The sequence below is a fragment of the Colletotrichum fioriniae genome, assembly GCF_027942845.1.
Source record: "Colletotrichum fioriniae strain IMI 355084 chromosome Unknown scaffold_19, whole genome shotgun sequence".
In the NCBI taxonomy this organism is placed as follows: domain Eukaryota; kingdom Fungi; phylum Ascomycota; class Sordariomycetes; order Glomerellales; family Glomerellaceae; genus Colletotrichum; species Colletotrichum fioriniae.
Window position 1 is genome coordinate 233,973 of NW_027076855.1, and position 20,579 is coordinate 254,551.

General features: G+C 53.8%; 3 protein-coding genes and 2 non-coding genes across 5 annotated transcripts; 3 read left to right on the forward strand and 2 right to left on the reverse strand.

Annotated features, from left to right (window-relative positions):
• Positions 1–2,133: 2,133 nt before the first annotated feature.
• Positions 2,134–2,215, forward strand: N0V96_011797. The gene has a single exon. It is a non-coding gene; the product is annotated as a tRNA-Leu (tRNA).
• Positions 2,216–2,587: 372 nt separating this feature from the next.
• Positions 2,588–4,359, reverse strand: N0V96_011798 (uncharacterized protein; the record flags this gene model as incomplete). The annotated part of the gene is made up of 3 exons (XM_053192648.2): positions 2,588–3,248; positions 3,316–4,074; positions 4,148–4,359. The coding sequence occupies 3 exons, from the start codon at positions 4,357–4,359 to the stop codon at positions 2,588–2,590; spliced, it is 1,632 nt and encodes a 543-aa protein (XP_053050005.1).
• Positions 4,360–5,235: 876 nt separating this feature from the next.
• N0V96_011799 (uncharacterized protein) lies at positions 5,236–7,587 on the forward strand (the record flags this gene model as incomplete). Its single annotated transcript, XM_065759401.1, has 1 exon — positions 5,236–7,587. One exon carries the CDS (start codon positions 5,236–5,238, stop codon positions 7,585–7,587), a length of 2,352 nt encoding a protein of 783 aa, XP_065611965.1.
• Positions 7,588–10,572: 2,985 nt separating this feature from the next.
• Positions 10,573–12,476, forward strand: NDE1_2 (NADH:ubiquinone oxidoreductase; the record flags this gene model as incomplete). The annotated part of the gene is made up of 2 exons (XM_053192646.1): positions 10,573–10,800; positions 10,893–12,476. The coding sequence occupies 2 exons, from the start codon at positions 10,573–10,575 to the stop codon at positions 12,474–12,476; spliced, it is 1,812 nt and encodes a 603-aa protein (XP_053050003.1).
• A 1,181-nt stretch (positions 12,477–13,657) lies between these two features.
• On the reverse strand, positions 13,658–13,750 carry N0V96_011801. The gene has a single exon. It is a non-coding gene; the product is annotated as a tRNA-Glu (tRNA).
• Between the last annotated feature and the right edge of the window lie 6,829 nt (positions 13,751–20,579).

Genomic DNA, 20,579 nt, shown 5'->3' on the forward strand with positions numbered 1-20,579 from the left:
TAATTTGGTGTCGTCTGACATAGATATAGAGGTGGCGTGAGAGGTAGACTTGTGGTTTTAGAGCGATTTGAGTTGCATGGGGCAGCTCACAACTTCGACGGATAATGACATGCAATTGCAGCACTCGGACCGGAAGTCACAATGCTTCTTTCCGTGTTTCAACGTCTTTGAGCTAGAAAGCTCTAAGCATATGGCTTGTCAGGTCGGGCGTCGGACGTCTGGCTACCGAGCTGAATTGATGCCCCGGCTTGAGATGACCTTCAGAATTGTGTGAGAGCGCAATGAGGCTCAGTGGAGCTGTCCACAAGCTGATGAGAGTGATCTGCGATAGTCGAAAGAGTCCATTCAAAATCTAAACGAAGTTTCGGTTGTTAGAAATCCCGTCTTACAGTACCACATAGAACTCACAAAGCCATCAAATTCGGCCCAGCTCTTGAAAACTATTGAACTTCTGCATGTGAAGGATTTCAGCCATTCTTATATTAATCGACCACATGTCGATCTCACTGCTCTCCCACACCCATCCACACATATTTGTGATTGACATATCTAGACTTCCAATTAACACAATAAGGTTAAAATACTATCGTTCAGTCAAAACTAATTGCATGAGGAATTACGGGGATGAGTATCGCGGCATGAACCAGACGTAATTCCAACGACATGGGCAAGGATATCTAGAGTACCTCGTCTTCCATACGATAAGCTACCAGATTCAAGTATCTTCAGATATAGCTGGCCTGTGCTTTTGCCACCCCACAAGCGTCACGCGGTATCGAATTAGTATCGAGATGCCTCGGATTTTCCCACCACTACTCGTCTTCATCTTCAACATCGCTTCTTAATCCCTTTACTCTACAACTCAAGTAGAACGCCGTCGAGATGTCCATATCCCAGGCATCACTCTCGGTCGCAATCTTGGCCTCCACCCTCGGAACCTACATAGGCCTCCTAAACCCCAACCCCGAACCGCCCCAAAAACCAAACCACGACCTTCACCACCACCACAACCACCATCACCAACCGCAGACCAACCACGCAGACTCGATCCGCTGGATGCACCTCACCCACAGACACACCCCCAAAGTGATCCTCCTCCCCTCGCCCTCCTCTCCCTCCACCTCGCCGCCCTCACCCTCTACCACCCTGCCATCCCGCCCTCCATCCTCCGCCACGGCGCCGAAAACGGCCTCAGCGCCTCCCTAACAACCTGGTCCGCCTCAACCCTCTTCCCGCTCGCCGCAATCTTCTTCGCCGGCGTCCCGCTCCGTCTCGGGCCCTACCGCTCCCTCGGGAAAAACTTTACTTTTCAGCTCACGAAACCGGATCAGCTCAAGACGACGGGGATTTATCGGTACCTCCAGCACCCTAGCTACACGGGCGTCATCGTGCTCGTGCTGTCGAATGTCGCGCTGCTGGCTAGGCTCGACGGCGTGCTGAGCTGCTGGGTTGCGCCCGGTTGGCATCAGGGTTTGAGGAGCGTTCAGTGGATTTTGGGGCCTGCTGCGTGCTGTGTGTTCTTGTTTGGTGTGTGGACGAGGGTGAGGGAGGAGGAGGGCATGTTGAGGGAGGAGTTTGGGGAGAAGTGGGAGAGGTGGCATGCTTCCACGGCGCGGTTTGTGCCGTATGTATTCTGATTTGAGACGTTGCGTTGTGGTGATTCGAGGTTGATATCCATAGTAGACTCCAATGTCCAATTCAAACATTTACTCATTGACTTTGATGACATGATCTCTTATTTGGCATATCTATCTTGGTGCCAGTCTCCTAATACCAGTCCAGAAATGTATGCAATAGAACAAGTGGTCTCGTCTTCTTCCCTCACAGGTCCTTGTCTGCCTCCATCACGAACTTGAAACCCATACACTTCACCTCCTAATCCCTTTTCTTAAAGACAACCAACTTTCCAATCATCACTCACCTCTCTCAATGATCTCCGCAGCATCCATCCATCCAAACAATCCCAGTCCCCAAGGCCCCCAAGTTCCACAACAGAATGGATCCAGCCAACAACCAATCCACAACACCAAAAACCATGCATATTGCTCCACACCTAGGGCCGCACACCCTTCCCAACCACCCGCATCCTTCCATGAGCACCTCACCGTCGCCAAATTCTCATCGAATCACATAGGCAAGATGGCCGAGCGGTCTAAGGCGCTAGCTTCAGGTGCTAGTCAAGTAATTGGCGTGGGTTCGAATCCCACTCTTGTCAACTCATCATCGCTCTGATGCGTTAATACTATGTCTTTTTTGCCCTAGGTGCGTGGGGAGGTTGGCGTTTTGTAGGATTGGGTGGATTGTAGGCACCTGTGACGATAGGAAGTGACTTGTGGGGTTTCTAGTAATTGAGCAAGTTGATGTGAGGAACAGTTGAGGAACGATTTAGTCAAGGAAGACACGCGGACATGCTGGCACCATCTCGCCAAGCGTGGCTCTCGAAGTCCTCCATGCAAGATAAATCAAATTGGATATCAAAGGCCTTTGAAAACCAAAGGCCAGGCTATCAACGACACGCTGTCCAGGCCAACACCAAGGCGACTTCGTACCTCGTGTCGTGTCATCCATGACCACCAGTCCTGGCACCTCAAAGCTGCGATACCCCATTCTGGCGATCAAGCTTCGCCTTCTCCCTCTTGGCATCCGCAATCTTGATACTCAGCTTGACAGGCTTGCCGCCCGGCGTCTCAAAGATGGTATCAATCTCCTCCAAGTTCAGCTTACTCGTCTCAGGGAAGACGTAGTAGCTGATGATAATCTGGATAAAGTTGTACACAATGTACACTGCCCAGATCTTGTAGCCAACTTTGCCGACGCCGATGCCGATACCATAGTTGTGCACCACGGCTGCGATAGCCTGGAACATGGCAAACAGGCCCATGCCCTTGGCACGCAGCGGTAGCGAGAGCAGCTCGACCGGGTAGAGGTTGTGCATGGTCGCGATGAAGGTGGCGCTGCAGACCTGGAAGAGGTAGATCCAGACGACTGTCAGGATGGCCGTCGTCTTCTGTTCGCTGAGGTTGTACTGCCAGCTTGTGATGGTGACGGCAATTTGTGCGCAAATCATGCTTATCAGGCCGGCGAAGATGAGGGTGCGACGGCGGAAGTAGTCGATGATATAGGAGCCGAAGAGGGTGAAGACAAAGTAGATTGCCGTCGAGCCAAGGCTGATGCCGAGCTGGTCGAGTTGCGTGGTGATGCCGATTGTGTCAAGCGCGGGGGCCAGGTAGTATCCGATGATGCCACCTCTATTGAATGACCATACGTTAGCAATCACAGTACACAAGAGCGATGGGGCTCATAGAAACAACGTACCCATTCCACTGTTGGAAAACAGCGTAGACAGCTAGAACAACGGTACGGAACCATACGGCCTTGGTGAAGAAGACGCGGAAATCCCAGGTGGCGCGGAAGCCAGCCTTTGTGGTCTCGATGGACTCCTCAATTTGCAGGATCATAAGGTCGACAATCTCGTGGTTGATGTCGTTGTTGGTCGTCATGTACCTTGCTACAACGCGACGGGCTTCCTCCTTCTTGCCGCGCATGTAGAGGAAACGAGGCGACTCTGGGCACAAGAAGTAGATAGTAACACACACGAAGAGAGGGAAGATGGCCTGGATGAAGAAGGCCATCCGCCACTGCCAGTCGCTGTCCCAGTTTGTCAAACCCATCATGATACCAATCATCATCAGCGAGCCGACTTGGAAACACGCGCCAAAGACGCCAACTAGGCGACCACGAAGGTGTACTGGCGCGAGCTCGGCAACGTACTGCGGCGCAGTGCAAAGCGCCGTTCCGAATCCAAGGACGAGACGACCGATGAAGAGACAGGCCAGGTTCGGGGCCATGGCCTGCATGATAGCGGCGACGATGACGAGAGCGTTACCAAGGAAGTTAACACCGCGACGGCCGAGGACGTCGGCGCAGCTGAGGAAGGGAGCGCCCAGGAAGCCACCGATTTGCATCAGAGCATTGATCGTGGAGATGATGACACCGGCGTTGCCGAAGCCGTAGAAGTCGTGCCAACGGTCGTTGGAGTTGATTCCGCTGATGACACCCCAGTCAATACCGAAACTATTCACAGACTGGTCAGTATCTTCATCCCATTGCCTCAGTCAAAAACAAGCAAAATTCGTCGTCAGCTTACCCCGCTTGGTTGCAGCCCATCACGAGCATGTAACCGAAGATGTAAAGGCCAGTCTTGGACTTCAGTGTAAGGGCCTCGGCTGACTTGCGCATCATGTCGGCCTCTGAGATACGGGTTGCCGCAACTTCTTCGACGGCAACACCAATCTTGTTCGCCTGGGCGACATCGTCGTGGAAGATGACCGTGTGGTCAACATCTTCTCGAGGCGCCATGATTGGCTAGACGTTCTTGCTTTGGCGCAGGAGACCGCTTCGTGGAGTCTCCTCAGGTTGGGGTTGAGGCAAATGGGAACGCGGGTGAAGAAACGAGAAGCCCGAGTCTCTGGAACCGTAGGATCTCATGTTGCAGCGGTGCCTCGGCGGATATATAGAGCTTCCCCAACCTTCGCTCTGGGAGCGGGAGACAGGACTAGGAGGGCTGCTTTCATCCTGCACTGCTACCCTTCTGGTGCAACACGGAATGGCCTTCCGATAGCTGGGCCTCGAACCCTGAAGAGGGATGCGATCCCCAGACTCTCAGACGTTCCAACTGGCCATGTGGTTCACATGAGATGCTCCTTGCAGCACGAACCAGTCCAAATTCACTGCCGATTTCCCTTCCTTCGCCTCTAGAGTAACCTCTGTTTTTTCCCAAGATCCACCCAACAGCTCAGACAGCATCGGCTTTGTCTGCTGATGATTGGCCTGAGCGGTTGTCAACATGCAGTTGGATCAGACCAGGCGTCAAATCCCTCCGGAACGAGCATATTCGGTCTGCTTTCACCCGTGATGATTGGCTCGAGGCAAACGGCCGGCCGGCTACCCCACACTCCCCGAGCCAATTTTCCTCAAATGATACGACGCCGAGGCTTCTACCCCGGTCGATCGTGGGTTGTCTGGGGTTAAAGTCGCCTAGGGCCGCCCGACTCTCATCGTCTTTGAAAGAGGGCTTTTGGACGGCCAGAACAGATTCTGATCACCGGCTCATCAGAGTTTTGTCTTTTCCCCAACCCCTTGGTCTTGGAAGCTTGGAATCCAGGCTAGACTTGACCGTCCCTCGAAGTACCCCAATCCGGGCACCGGCATAACGGCACGTCGTTCCAAGGCAAAATGCCCCCCGTTCATGATCCAGAAAGCTTCGGCTCCGGCTCCGGCGAGGGCCGATCTCCTGGTTCCTTGCGTCTCCACTACCAGTCCCCCGCCTCCGAATGGTCTGAGGCCTTACCAATCGGCAACGGGCGGCTGGGTGCCATGGTCTATGGGCGAACTGACACCGAGCTCTTGCAGTTGAATGAGGACTCGGTGTGGTACGGCGGGCCGCAGGACAGGACCCCCAAAGACGCCCTCCGCCACTTGCCGAAACTCCGACAGCTCATCCGAGATGAAAAGCACGCCGAGGCCGAATCCCTCGTGAAAGAAGCCTTCTTCGCGACTCCCGCCAGCATGCGGCACTATGAACCGCTGGGCACTTGCACCATTGAATTCGGCCACGCCACTGAGGATGTGACGAACTACCGCCGGTACTTGTGTCTAGAGACCGCGCAGACGACTGTCGAATATCAATATCGGGGTGTCTCTTACCGTCGAGACGCCATTGCCAGCTTCCCAGATAATGTATTGGCGTTCAGGATCACGGCAGCGGAGGCCACTCGATTCGTCATTCGGCTGAGCCGAGTGAGCGAGATTGAGTGGGAGACCAACGAGTTCCTCGACAGCATCGATGCAGTAGGGGGGCAGATTACACTGAGTGCGACGCCTGGCGGACGGAATAGCAATCAATTGTCTATTGTCCTCAAGGTTTCCTGCGATGGTGCGGAAGGATCCGTGGAGACAGTCGGTAACTGCGTGGTGGTGACCTCTTCAGCGTGTACCATTGCCATTGGCGCTCAGACAACCTACCGAGAGATCGAACCCGAAGACGCCGCTAGGGGTGATGTCCTCGAGGCGTTGAAAATCCCGTGGACCACACTGGTTAATCGTCATCAGATGGACTATCGCAACCTCTTTGGTAGAACAAAACTTTGTATGTGGCCTAATGCCAACCATCTCCCAACAGATGAGCGGATCAAAGAGAACCGAGATCCCGGGCTGATTGCTCTATACCACAACTACGGTAGGTATTTGCTCATCTCAGCAAGCCGAAACTCTGTGAAGGCGCTGCCTGCAACACTGCAAGGTATCTGGAACCCTTCTTTTGCCCCGCCGTGGGGATGCAAGTATACCATCAACATCAACCTCCAGATGAACTATTGGCCGGCCGGACCGTGTGACTTGACCGAATGTTCTGTTCCGATGCTCGACTTGCTAGAGCGGATGGCGGAGCGAGGGGAAAAGACGGCAAAGACCATGTACGGCTGTGGAGGATGGTGTGCGCATCACAACACTGATATCTGGGCAGATACAGACCCCCAAGACCGATGGATGCCCTCTACTATCTGGCCTCTCGGGGGTGTCTGGGTTTGTATCGACGTTTTTGAGATTTTGCAGTATCGGTACGACGAGACCCTTCACAAGCGAGCCGCGGCTGTCTTGGAGGGCTGTATCGTTTTCCTTCTCGACTTTCTAGTGCCATCAGCTTGCGGCACATACTTGGTTACGAACCCATCACTATCACCCGAGAATACTTTCATCTCTGAATCAGGCGACGCTGGCATTCTCTGTGAAGGTTCCGCCATCGACATGACTATTGTTCGAATAGCCTTTGAGAGATATCTTTGGAGTACTGATAAACTGCGCATTGACAGCCAGTTGCGAACCAAGGTGAAAGAGGCCATCGGCAAGGTGCCCCAGTTGTCCATCAACGCCGACGGTTTGATTCAAGAGTGGGGGGTAAAGGACTACCAAGAGCTTGAGCCGGGCCATCGACATGTCTCCCACTTGTTTGGGTTGTACCCGGGAGAAAGCATCAGCCCTGGGAGATCTCCAGAGCTAGCGACTGCTGCGAAAAGAGTACTGGAACGAAGAGCAGCGCATGGAGGTGGACACACGGGTTGGAGCAGGGCTTGGTTACTCAATCTCCATGCTCGACTCCTGGATGGTGAAGGCTGCGGTCAGCACATGGACATGTTGCTCAAGAGCTCAACGTTGCCGAACATGCTCGATAATCACCCGCCGTTCCAGATTGATGGCAACTTTGGCGGGTGTGCCGGAATCCTCGAGTGTTTGGTTCAGTCCAGTGTCTTGCAAGATACCAGAGAAATACATGTAGTCGAGATTCGACTTCTCCCGTCATGTCCCACAAGCTGGCCTGATGGTGAGCTTTCACGGGCTCGAACCAAGGGTGGATGGCTTGTGACGTTGGAATGGAGGAACGGCAGTATCACAGAACCGGTCCTGGTGGAATATCCTGGTGCCGAAAATGCTGAGGCTCAAATTGTTTTCCCCGATGGTTCTCGGACTATTGTGTGTGGCGGTGCGCCATTGTCTAAGCAATATGTAGAGCGCCAAGGACAGAAAGGCTAGCATTGTTGATGATCGCAGCCACTTTCAGGGCGAACGTCCGTATTCTGGAATGCGTATCAACGAATTCATCTTGTGTATTTGCATGTTTGGCAACCCGGGGTTGAGCTAACGATAAGATGATCGCTTGTAGAAATATGAGCAACCTCAACAAGCTTCGAAGCTCTGCCGTCCGTCCGTTAATGAAAGATTTGCGAAGTATGACCTTGAAGAAAATTCGGGTGAAGATGGAAATTTGGAAAAACAACAACACAGGGACTCTTCATTTCCCACGTTTAGTTGTCGACCGAGATTTCAGTGCCGCGACGAACGGACATTGTCTGCAGGGCGTAAATGGTCCGAGAGTTGGCACTATGACCGCCACTTCCGAGCGGTTGGCGTGAAACATTGGAGACTATGAAGTTGGAAGCCTTTTTCGGTCAAAGGACCGTGGTATCGGCGAGATATGGATCTTTGGATGACTGGATCAGGGTCCGCCGAGAGGTTGCACTTGCACCGGCCGTCCGGTTCCGTTACGTCGATATCGATTGGATGGTTGTATCGGAAGCGACATGAGGACGGAGGGAACGACTTGTATCTGCGACGGGTGCAACGATCGCCGGCCGGGCAGAAATTGGCGACGGAAGATGCGCGGAGCACTGGAACGGAGCTCCCTGCTCGTTGGGGAGGATCTCCCGCGTGCGTATCCGTTGGACTAGTGCAACTTTGAACTAGTGAGCCGTAATTTTTGGAAGGCCAGCTGCATGAGGATGACCTAGGATCTTGGAGAGCATCTATAGGCGACTTTTCTTGACTCTGCAGAGTTGGTGGTGGCATGAGACGGATGGGTTGACAGTGTCATGCGGATGGGACACTGGACCTTGGCGCGTGGGCGTCTGAAACATGGCATCCGAACCTTTCTGCTGGCTCCCGCGAGTGATGTGACTTGTTTCTTTTTTCTCTCCGAGAGGCTAGCACATTCGGCATCGCAGCTTCGATCGGCGCCAACGCGGCTGCGCCTGTGCAAAGCAACCTCGGAGTGTATCCAAGAATGTCGTGCAGAGACCAGAGGGCCCAGCGAGCCAGCGAAAGCAGCAGCAAGCACCGACCAGGTAGGTGGGTGGGCACCAAAGCCGCAGCAGAGGAACTCAAGGGTGAGTTGGTGCCAGTGGTGGGCCGAAAAGGATCAGTGCATTGCATGAACCGAAACTTGGGATGACCCTGATACGGTGATCAAGTCAGCCCGGGAGCGGCCCTGCTCGCAGCCGTCGAGCCGTCGTCATCCGAGGATTGGGATTGGAATTGGGGGTCAAAGTCTCTTTGGTCTGACCTGTTGATTTGGTTCCAGGTCGCTGAGTCCGTCTGTAAGCTGCGCTCAGTCACTGGCGTAGTTTCGCGGCGCGTTTGTAGAGGGTTAGAAAACAATGACGCGGGAGTAGCTGTAGGGCGTCCGATTTGACGGGGGCGGACAATGAATGAGACAGATGGTCTATGGTGTGTCGATTTGCTCTGCTTCCACCTAGACATTGAGATGGTTTTCGCATGGCGCATTGTACATCGCTCCCCCACTGCAAGGTGGATGATCGCCGTCAGCCATATTGGGATAGCTTCGCCGTGAACATATTTTGAGAGAGAGCCCAAAGTGGATAGACTGAGGAGTTGGGAGTGTCCTGGTAGGGAAGACTAGACGTTGATTGAAGAAATAATGCGGGTGGTTGAAGCTTGAAATGACTCCTCTGCTGCCAGCGGATGTTGCAGGAGTAAAATGACGAAGGAGGGGCAGCGACAGCACACACCAAGTATCCACGGTACGTATCTTTTTCTCAGTAGGTAGGTAAGAAAAGTGGTGGACGGGTGCGGCGATACGTACTTCGTTCACGGAAATGCTGATGGAAGGTGTTGTTTCCTCTTGAGGGCAGTTGCCAAAAAAAGGTACATTCTCCACCACCAAGGTCCTCATCCCGCGCTGTGATTGGCAGGTCTGGCCAGAGGAGTCCCTTCCTGCGTCTTTTCCCGCGCCTACCTACCTACCTTAGTACTTACGGAGTACCTTAAGGCACGAGGCAGTAAGGAGATTACCTTAGGTAAGGTGACATTACCTAATCGTCTTCAGCCACTCACCTTTTGTTGCCCGTGGTAGCAGCCCGTGGTCCCATACTGGACTAGCGCTGTGCCACGACAAGGGGTGACAGGGGGCAACCCGCAACAGCAACAACGACCACCACCACACACCACACACGCCCGTCGCCCACACGCCCACTCCCAAACTCCACGCCCACTCACGCCTGACCGACATCAACATTGCACCGACCTTTCCCTTTCCTGTCCACTCCCGTCCTGTCCCAGCCATGCCCAGCTGTGTGTCCAGTCAGTCCAGTCCCTGAAAGTCTTGTGTCGCCGATAGCGAGCGTGCAGATGCATCTCTCTTCCGCCGACATCTCGACACCGACGACGACGACAACGACGACTACGACTTCGACAAACAACGACCACGGCCACCGATAATCGACCAACAACGGCACCAGCCACGACCCATCGACGACACAGGTAAGTCATCGACGCCCTGTATCAACATCGACAACCACCCACGCGACATTCCGGACCCTTCTATTCTTCCATTTCGACATCCTCCTTTTCTGAATCGGGCTGCTCGTCTTTCCCACGCTCTGATACGACACCCCCAACCACCCAAAACAACACTTCGAAGTCGGTACGTGCTATGTTTTCTACCGCCCTCGATCGCGTCAAATCTGGCGAGCGGTAGAAGAAGGCTGACGACAACAATACAATAGCACGCATTTCACGGCTTTTACAATCATTCACATTGACGACTACAATTTTCATTTGTATCACTTCAACAACTTCCATTTGCGACCGCAGCGAGTGCCCCCACCTCGCACCTTCTGCGCCCACCACCAAACCCAACCACCCACAGGTTTTCACCCGATAACCGCCGAGCATCATATGCGGTCCGAATAAACATCGCGACGGCGTCACAATCAAACAGCCATGGCAGAGCCACCATCCTCACCGCCCAGCGAGGCGATGAGCCCCGAAGATCAGCTGCGCTGGTACAAGTCTCAGTATGCATCACTCGAGGAGGAACTGTCCGAGTTCAGGGAATCCAGCAAGGAGCTAGAACAGGAGCTCGAGAAGGACATCGAGCAGGCCGAAAAAAGGGAGCGCAAACTTCAGGAAAAAGCAGAGAGCCTCAAGTTCGAGGCCGAGGAGTGGAAGGTGAGATCATGCCCCCTCCCGCCCGTTATCGTTTATCGGCGCGCATACTACATACCGCGAGACGTCCAGTCCTAACTAACTTTTCCCTCCAGTCCAAATACAACCAAGCCAAAAAGGATGCGAATGCGGCGCAAAACACCCTCGAAAAGGAAATCACAACGCTGCGCGACACCAACAGGACACTCCAGCTCAAGCTGCGCGATATCGAGGTTGCCAACGATGATTTCGAGAGGCAAGCACGAAACACCAGCTCCTCCCTCGAGGACCTCGAATCCAAGTTCAACAGTGCGATCGAGCGCAACGTCATGATGGAAGAGGAGATCAAAATCGGAGAACAGGAGCGAGAGACGCTGCGCATCGAGGCGCAGCGCCTGCGCGAGGAGCTTTCCGACCTCAAGATCGAGGCCGAGGTGCTCCAGGACAAGATCAAGAAGCAGGAGCAACGTCACCTGTCCGCCATATCCACCGACCTTTCCGTCCTTTCATCCCCCGTTTTCGACAAGACCCTCGACGCCTCCCCAGGCTCGACCGCGAGCTCGCCCATGGTATCGACCCCGCCCGACGCGGAAGCTCTCCCGGCTGCGAAACCCGCCCAGATCAGCGAGCCTCCATCCCCGCCAATGTCCGACGTTTCCGCCTCCGTACCCAAGAGGATTGTCTCTCGAACGCCCCTCAAGACGCCGGCCAAGACTCCGGCATCGGCGACTCGCAAATCGCGTCTGCCGTCCACCGAACACAGCATCACGCCCAAGCCTCGTTCCTTCACGACATCCGTTAGCAGCACCCGTCCGTCTGGTGGTCGTCCCTCAACGGGGCCACCGACACGCACACCCGCGCCTCGCACCGCCCCTCGCTCCATCTCCACACGCATGCCCCCCAAGCCTGCCAACAACTCTCTCGCCCACATCAGAACCCTCACGGCCCAGATGCAGCGTCTGGAGGCCCGCGTACACAACGCACGATCGAAGCTGCCTGCCCCCGTCACAACACCCCCTCGAGCCTCGCCCCGCTCATCGGTTCTCGGAGTCCACAGCGTACCGTCAACGGTTACTATCCGCTCACGGAAACGTCCCAGTGGCTCCACAGCCTCATCAGTACGGGTCGACGACACTACGCCATCCAACCCCAACTTCTCTGCCAGCACAAGATCCAAGCATGTACCTCGACTTAGCACTTCAGGTGTCAGCCGGTTGTCTTTTGGCCCACTGCCGAACCGGAACCCAGGGGCTGGTCTTGAACACAGCGATTCTACTATGTCTCGGCCGAGCTCACGGGCTAGCATCTCGTCGTACGCCAGGCCATCAAGTCGCACAGAAATGGCACCACCCCGGCCCATCAGCCGCACCAGTATGTCTGGCACCCGGACACCCCTGGGCCGTCCTCGCAGCTCCTTGGGTGGCAACCTGCACGCGCGCTCTGCTAGTATCAGCAGCCGCATCGATATTGACGAAGGCGACGAAAACGGCGAATTCAGAACACCTAGCAGGAGAGGCACGTATTCTCGCTTGGAGGCAGAAAACTCTGTGAGCGGTATCCCAGCCCCTACCAGCGGCATCCCGATGCCGAGCGGGAGACGGCAAAGCGGAGGAAGCGTCTCCGGGAGGCGAAGCTCGATGGGCCTAAGGAGTTCCATCATGGGCGCTCAGGATCAACTCGTCGAAGAGGAGACGTACTAGGCAGGCTTTAATTGCCATCACGGGAGGAGGATTACTTGATACCAGCAGAACAGCACCGCTGCTTCTGACTACTTGACCCGGTGCATACGGAACCGGGCCACGGGCAGCTGCGCCATTATCAGCGAGCAACATAACATACCCTCATTTTCAACAGAGAAGAGAGACAAAAGAGTCTCATTCTTTTCTTCATACCTATTTTCTTTGTTCATTGCTTCTTCATGACTACAGGGTTTCCAGGGCAGGCGTGTGGATACAAACTGCTGCATCCGAGGCGTTGGTATGATTCTCGGGTTTCAAACGGGGGATACAGCATGGCGGTGCCTCTTTTGGGTTTCTTCTCACTGTTTTTTCGCAATCCGGGGAAATACCTTTTGTTGACACGCAAGCAAACTACTTTTACAACTATCGAACACACACACATCCCAACCCCCCAAGATCCGTCGAACCATACCTTGGTCTGAATATACTGGTTTATTACTTCATGATGTGCTGCTTGAGTTCCAGTGAGGAAGGTGTTCGTGAAGGGCTGTTACGTGAAGACGAGCTCGGCATGAGAGAGAGGACGTGATAGCCGGCAGGTAGTCCTGGAGAGTAGGCACATGTACATCTCAAGTTTCGCTCCAAACATTGCGCCACATTTCGGTACTCGACACGGACGGAGTAGGCAGGGGCTAAGCAAAGGCTGTGTAAATACGGTGTTGTTTGTCGATGAAGACCAGATGAAGGTCGTGTGATGTGTTTCTCAGGTTTGCTTGCTGTCGCCGATTCGGCGTTGACCGGTGATACCTAGATTAACGCAGAGTGGGGTGTGGTGGGTGGGTAAAGCCGACCGACCGACCCCGCGCCGGTGAGGCGGGGGGATTCCTATCCGCCGTCCGGTTCCGTTTGTGGAGGGCCGAATTGGAGGAGATTTGCCGACCGAATGATGGATGTATTAAGAACCTTCAGGCGAACGTTGATAGATAAATAAGATAGATGATCGATCCTTCACAAAAGAAACAGAGTCTTCTTCTAGCCGGAATGCGACCGATGTCTCTTCCCCTATGTTTATCTCTGTTGGGGTGGCCGGGCCGGTCTGTGTAATATTAGATCAGCACCGACAGACACCAGCGCATCCATCAAAGCAAACAAGCACATTCGTCACCCGAAAGCCCGACAGACAAACAAAACAAAAGGGACTGTTCCCACACCGAGGTTCGAACTCGGGTCTCTCCGGTAAATTCTCAGAATGATAGACTGAAAGCGGAGTATCCTAACCACTGGACTATATGGGACTCTTCTGGGTTGACCTTGATGAGGTCGTGGTGAATCACGGCTGCAGTTGGTCTAAGTGCTTTTGGCGATGACGGGCACATGTTCCTTAGCTTGCCACTTCACGTAATGACGCATCTTTTTCGATGGAAATGAATGAGGAAAGAGGAATTGAATGCATGGATAAGATAGTGTGGTTCACATTGAGGTAAAGAAATTTACTCTTGAAAGGCTACGACGGGTTCGGGTTGGTGTTTTCTTTCCACCCGTTAAGGTTGTGTTTGACTCATAGATCATCGTGAATTATAAACACTGATTAAAAGACGAGGAAAATAGCCACATCAGCCCACACTCAGTAAATTGCCCAATTCTCCCATAAATTCAATCGAAGAACCTGTAGAGATTTCTCTCCAAGTTCCAGAATTCATTTTCCCGCTTTTTTGCAATACTTCGTGACTAAACCACACATCCCAAGACTGTATATCCTTCACTACCACACCGACAGGGCACCAACTCAAATCAACACCAAGAATCCCACCCTCAGTTTCAATCAAGCAATATGATACCTGCTCTACTCATATTGGCCTGTTGTAGTCGCTGTCGTGATGCGGTTGATCATCGGTCTCAACTCATACCATCCCTTCCGCGACAACCCAGCTAGACAGCCAGACACGGAAGAAGCCGTGCTCTCAGCCTCGTCTCTTAGTAAAGCTCACTAGACCCAGCGGATTACCTTCACAATAGAAGGAAGAGCGTGCCCGTATTGACAGGATCTTTCTACCGTGAATATGCTTACATGAGGTTCTTCATTCAGGTGCTGATCTTATGCCCTTTACACACATTCACTAATGCACACGTATCGATGACTACGTTCGTTATGCTAGCTTGAGCGAAGTTCATGGAGACTTGGCCGATGTACTCCTGTAGGAATGTCACTCGTTAGACCATAGACATGTCGTGCGCAGATCTGCCGAGGCGAACATTTTCTCTCGACTACAAGACAAGCACCTGCAGATCTGACATGCGGCACACAAGTCCAATATTCACGGGAGACTTGTCGTAGGACATGGAACCCAGTTGCCGATGATGTTTGCCCAGGAACCAGAAACCAGAACCAAGGCCGCGGCTCCGGTGTTGGATGTATTGTTTCGTGGTAGGTTTCTGTCAGAGCAAAGTCCTGGCATGTGCATGCAGAATCACATTCGGCGGGTCACTCCTCAGACTTCGATACATCCCAAGAACTCTAGGGACAGAAGAGTCATTCCAGCTTTGGAACTTTGACATCCGCTGGCCATAGAGAAGTAGTTTGCGGGGTGCGCCAGGAGCACCAGCTCATCGACATCAAACAAAGCATTCGTCCCAGTATCGGCTTTGATCTGGCCTTGGTCTCATGTTATCCAACTGTCACGAGCGACATGCCAAGTGGCCAAACCTATCCGTACGTAGTTTGGCTAAACTTACTGTGCAGATGCGGTCTCAGAGCAACGGTTGACTACTTACAGCGACGCACGTACCTGCAAGCCCAGTTCGGACGGGCAAGCTAAGACCGGCGTTCAGAGCCGCTCGAGACACGATGCGGTCGGCAGTCGAGCTGCAGGCACAGTCCCATGCGGCTCTGGTCAGTAAGGATGTGGGGTACCCATGATCTAGACGACGACTGTTGATTGAGGAAGCGTGGACGTATTTGTAGGCAACGTTTTGCCATGTCAGGATGGGCTGGAGAGATCTGTAAATGACCTTGGGTCAGAGATCTGTAGATTACCTTTGACCAACGTCCCGTTACTGGTGCTGCTAAACCAAGTGTCAGCAAACGCCGTCTCACCGGCGCTGGCTCCCGCCCATCGGCGTCACAGGTCGGAGCTGAAGGGGGAAGCCTGGTTATTATTAGGAGCACGAGCAGTCCGTCCGCTCCGGCTAGGAGAGATGGACGTTAATGGTGGGGCCCGTCTCTTTTGGGGAGTGCCGTCTTTCTGAGAATAAAAAAAAAAAAAAAGGACGAAGGATGATGGGCGGAAGTGGGCGCGTCAGATTACGCGCAGTACGTCCCCAGCTTTGACAGGATCGGATCTGCTCGCCCCGTCTTTAGCGCGGCCAAGTAGGTATTTGTAGGGAGCTAGTGTAGCATCCGCTCTGCTCTCCGAACGAGGCGCCGAGTACGGGACGGCCTGAGGGGGCCAATGCTCGGTGATATCCTCGCTCTGGGGCGTATTGGTGTGCATGTACGTTTTGTATCCTCTAGTCTGGGGTTATGATGGGGACTGGTACTCTATTACGGTGGGAATGGGCCAACAGAAGTCCGCGCGATGTCGACGAGCCGTGATGGTTGCGTTGTCATGGATGGGATGGGCTGGGGAATTTGGATACGTGACGGGAGACCTCGGCCGTAGGTGAGTGGTGGAAGAAGGGAAGTTTCGGGTTCGTAGTGCCGGTAGCGGCAGTGGCCATCGTTCAGGGTGCAGAGAAACTGCGTGGTGAAGTTGAGATTAGCTAGTTGAAGACTAAGCAGGCCTAGGTAACCATACCATGGGTTTGGTCCTGAGATGAGAGAAGGCGTTCGTCTGCGAGGTGGTATCTAACTCTCTCTCACTGTCAGGATCCCACTATCATTAGCCTCAGTCAGCATGCTGGCTGCATTTTGGCTTTCACATCCCCCAGAACATTTGTGGCTGCAGCTGACGACTGAGGCTGCGAACCCCCTGCTTGAGGCGCGGTTCAAGCCTGAATTGATATTGATGTCGTTGACGCCGGCGGGTTGGCTGCAAGCCGGGTGGAGACGGGAATGGAGCACGGGCTCCGCAGATGGACGGACAAGATGTTGGGGATCTGCGGGTGGAGATTTTCTTTTTTGGTCTGGCGCTGGTTGGCAATGTTTTTTTCTCCCCCTTCTTCGGTGCTGTCTTCTCCTTCTTTGGGTGGGGGCTTGGTTGTTTTCGTGAGTTTGCTATTGGTGCTTGGAGAACCCCCGGCATTTCTCGAAGGGGCCCAGCGAAGGCGACCCCCAAATTGTGTCCCAAAATCCCAATTGTTGGGGGGACCGACATTTACCGTCCACGTCGACGTGGCCCGGCAAAGCTCATCGGGGGCGGCATTGATGTTGGTGGTGGGAGGGAAGGCCAGGGCCTAGCAATCCCAGCTGCTATCGGCTTGACGAGGGACCCTTATCGGGTTGGACCGGTGGTCCCTTGGCCTGGCGCTTGACTTGGTTGGAATTTGCATGTTGAATGATGAAGCTCTGTCCCAAGACATTGGACTCTGGGGGAAAGCAGGATGCGAAACTGAAAAGAACGAGACTTTGGTGTGGTTCGCGAGGTCTGTCCCATCCGAGACACCAAAGGTTTAGACACGAGCGTTTGGCCACTGATCGAGTGCCAGTCCAAGCCAGCGGATGAGACCGAGAGTTGGGACGTTGATATTTGCCATGTATGCCCTGTACTTGGTCGTTCAGCATTCTCCGTCATCTATGGCTAGTGTAATAGTGCTCGACGGGGACCTCATCTGTAGCCGGCGCTGTACTGTGTAGGTTCTGCAGAAGGCCAAGGAGGTTCTAGGTCGGTAAAGTTGGGTACCTGGCCCGGTCTGCGTACTGCGTACAGAGTCCTGCGTAGCCTGTAGGTACGGTACTGCGTAGGACTAGCGGAAGCTGATGGCAGTCCCCGGACGGAGAACCGGCGAGGCTAGGCGGTTTAGAGGTGCGTAAGCGAGTCGACAGTTAGGTTGTTGAGGCTTGCACCCCTGGACGACCTGGGCGCCGCCTGACTGACCGCCTGCGAAATCGGGTATAGGGTGGAGGGGTGATCGATGGGGACACCTTGATGGAGCTTTTCTCTTGAAACTTGAAGGGGGCCGGCCTGTACATTTGTTCCATACTCCCAGACTTCCAGTGCCGGGCGACAAGAAGTTGGGGCCGATGAAAGTTGGGATGCCAAATGGGATGGATGCAAGAGATGCGCGCATTGGTCGTGTCGGGCTCCTGGACTCATGGGAGGGCAGACTTTGCCAGTATGTGTTTGCTTGCTGGGGCCGGGGTTTACCAACGGCGCTCTCGAGCTGTGGGTGTCGGGCCTGGGTGTAATTATACGGCGTTGATGAGGTTGACGATCGGTGTCTAACGGCCGGCGGTGCGGTGCGGCGGTGTCAGAGTGCAGTGACAGGGTGCCATTGGATCGTGGCAGTCAGGTAACGCAATAGCTTTCGGACATTGTTTGGAGATGCCGTCGGGGTTCGGTGGTGGCAACCATGGCTGACCCGACCCGATCCTCCATCAGGTTCAGGAGCGCGCGGAGGGTACATCAGGATTTGGTAAGAGAAAATAGGAGCTGGAATTGGACGCAGTTGTCGCATTTCGTAGCGATCGTGGTGGTGTGTGTGTGTCACTGTCACGACCAACGATCTATCTCGAAGATTAGGTGTGGTGTTGAAGAATGGTGACGAAATGGTTGAGAAATTGCGCAACAGCCGAAATCTCGAGGTGCAAGGCAAAGGAAGGAAGGAAGGAATGCGGCAGCAACGCGCAGAAGGAGCTTTGGCCCAAGGGTACGTATCGATAAGGCCAACGATAACGTCCCGAGGGCTGCAGGTGGAGACATAAGGTAGGTACTAAGGTAAGGTAGGTATGTACCTTCAGGCACAAGGGAACTTGCCGCAACAGAAAGAAAGAAGATGCGAGGAAGAAAGCTGAGAGACTGAACCAAACAAGGAGCTTTGATTGGAGAGGGCGACACATCGCTGGCCCAAATCTGACCTGAGGGAAAAATCAGAAAAGTTCCAGCGGCAGAATCCCCTGGGCCGGAAAAGAATGGAAGCCAGAATCCAGATGCGCTACGGGATGAGGATCGGTACCTGAAGCCCCCGTCATAGCAGACGTACCGGCGCAAGTATCTCTTGTACGGATACCCTGTCCATGAATGTTCAATGCTCCCGCCGGGTACGTACCGAAAACCAGGGGCAGAGGATGCAGGTTGACGTTTGTTTCCTCACAGTTTTTTTTTTCAAGTGCCCAGGATCTGTTTTGTTGCTAGTTGATGTTCATCTTGAAGTGACAGCTTTGGGAGGGGAGGTAACATTACCCAACCCAACCCAATCAACGAATTGTAATCGAACCTTATCTTCTTGGGGGCTGGGCTGTTGTTGCAAGGGAGGCAGCGATTAAAACCATCCGAAAAAGGCTGAGAGACACAACGCCCAGGCTATGATCTGTGATTTGGAGGGAAGACTAAAAAGAAACAGAGACTTGGGGGAGTGAGACTTGAGAGACATTGCCTTACCTAAGCCCAGGAATCCTCTAGGTAGGCACTGCGAGAAGTACCTTGGATCTTGGGCGTGGACAAGGAAGGACTGGTGCAGCCCGCTTGCCCGCCCACCCTCAGGGCAGGAGCTCCCCCAACACCCCGGCCATTGGTTGAGGGAGGGGGCAGAATCTCAGCCGGATAGATGGATTGGGGGAGTTTGACAGATGGGGGGAGGCAAGGAAGGACCGAGGGAATCGGTGAACAATTATCCGTAATGCGTTGCCCATATGGAAAACTGTGAGTATCCATTCAGTCGTGTTCTGTAGCCATCCACATCTTGCGTATTTGCAGTCCAGTTGAGCGTATGGTGTAAGCTTAGATGTGATGTGAGAAAAAGACTCGACCTACCTTAAGGTACGCTCACAGACTTGACCAATACCTACGCAGACTGGCCGGTAGTGGCAGGCCAAAGCCAGAGCAAGTATCACCAGGAACAAGAGCAGGAACCATCTCAGTCCTTGGTCTTGCGGTCTTGCCCAATGTCCAGTGGCCCTTGCTGGTCTGGTCTCAAAAATGGCGATGCGCGTTGAACGGGCAGTTTTAGCTGAGGACGATCTTGCCTGCCTACGCAGTACACTTACTTTGGGGGAAACTTGGTGATGGTGGTCCGTCACCCGCCGGAGTGAGGTGCTCCCGGTACATGGGCTCGGGTACCGGCCCAAGTATCTTTTTTGCACTTGGCACGTACTCTCACAAGTTCTCCATCCCGGGAAGTCTGCCATGCTCCTTCCTCCCCATCGACCATACCTTAGGTAGCACCGACAATAGCAAGCACCAAGCACAACCGCACCACGATGCACCAAGCACCAAGCACCGAGACCGACGCCGTACACACATTGACACCGTACCTTAGCAACTTTGAAGCTTCGTCCTCGTCTTGGTCCCCATGGCGATGCCCGGTGCTTCGTGCCATCGTCAAGTGAATCACGTATAACAAGTGAACCTCGCCTGCTGTATCGTGTCTGCTGCCCCCTCTCTTTTGCTCGCTCTCTCTCTCCGCCCCCGCGTTGTCCCATTACTTGGCCTCCCCCTTCTCCTTCTTTTTGTCTCTATCTCCATCTCCCGACGGGCTTCCTCGTCGTTGTTATTATATTCTCCGGGTCACTTGTCAGACCCCCCTACTATATCTCCTTTCTCATACGGATACGGATCTCCAGGAACCGATAGCTCCTCCCAGGCAGGTGGCAGTTTCGAGGGAACATCTAATTGCAAAGCTTCAGGCAGGGAAACCAACCATTTCGTTCAGATCCAGCTTCAGCTTCCTTGAGCTTCTTGCGGAGAAGTAACAAAACCAGCAAAAAACACTAAACAGTACGGTACCTCTGACTTTTACGGATACTCCAAGCCCGAAAGCACACTCTTCCCGTCCTCTTTCCTTTTTACCAGATCGACCCTCACTCTCCGTCCCGGTCTTCCTTCCTCACCCAATACGGCCTTACCTGAGCGTTTCCCGAGTTTCCCTTCCTTCCCTCTCTCTCGCCCATATACGGTACACCGTACAAAGTACACACCCCCCTCTCCCATCGCAGACCCCACACATTTCCATCCCGTCCCACTGGAGGTA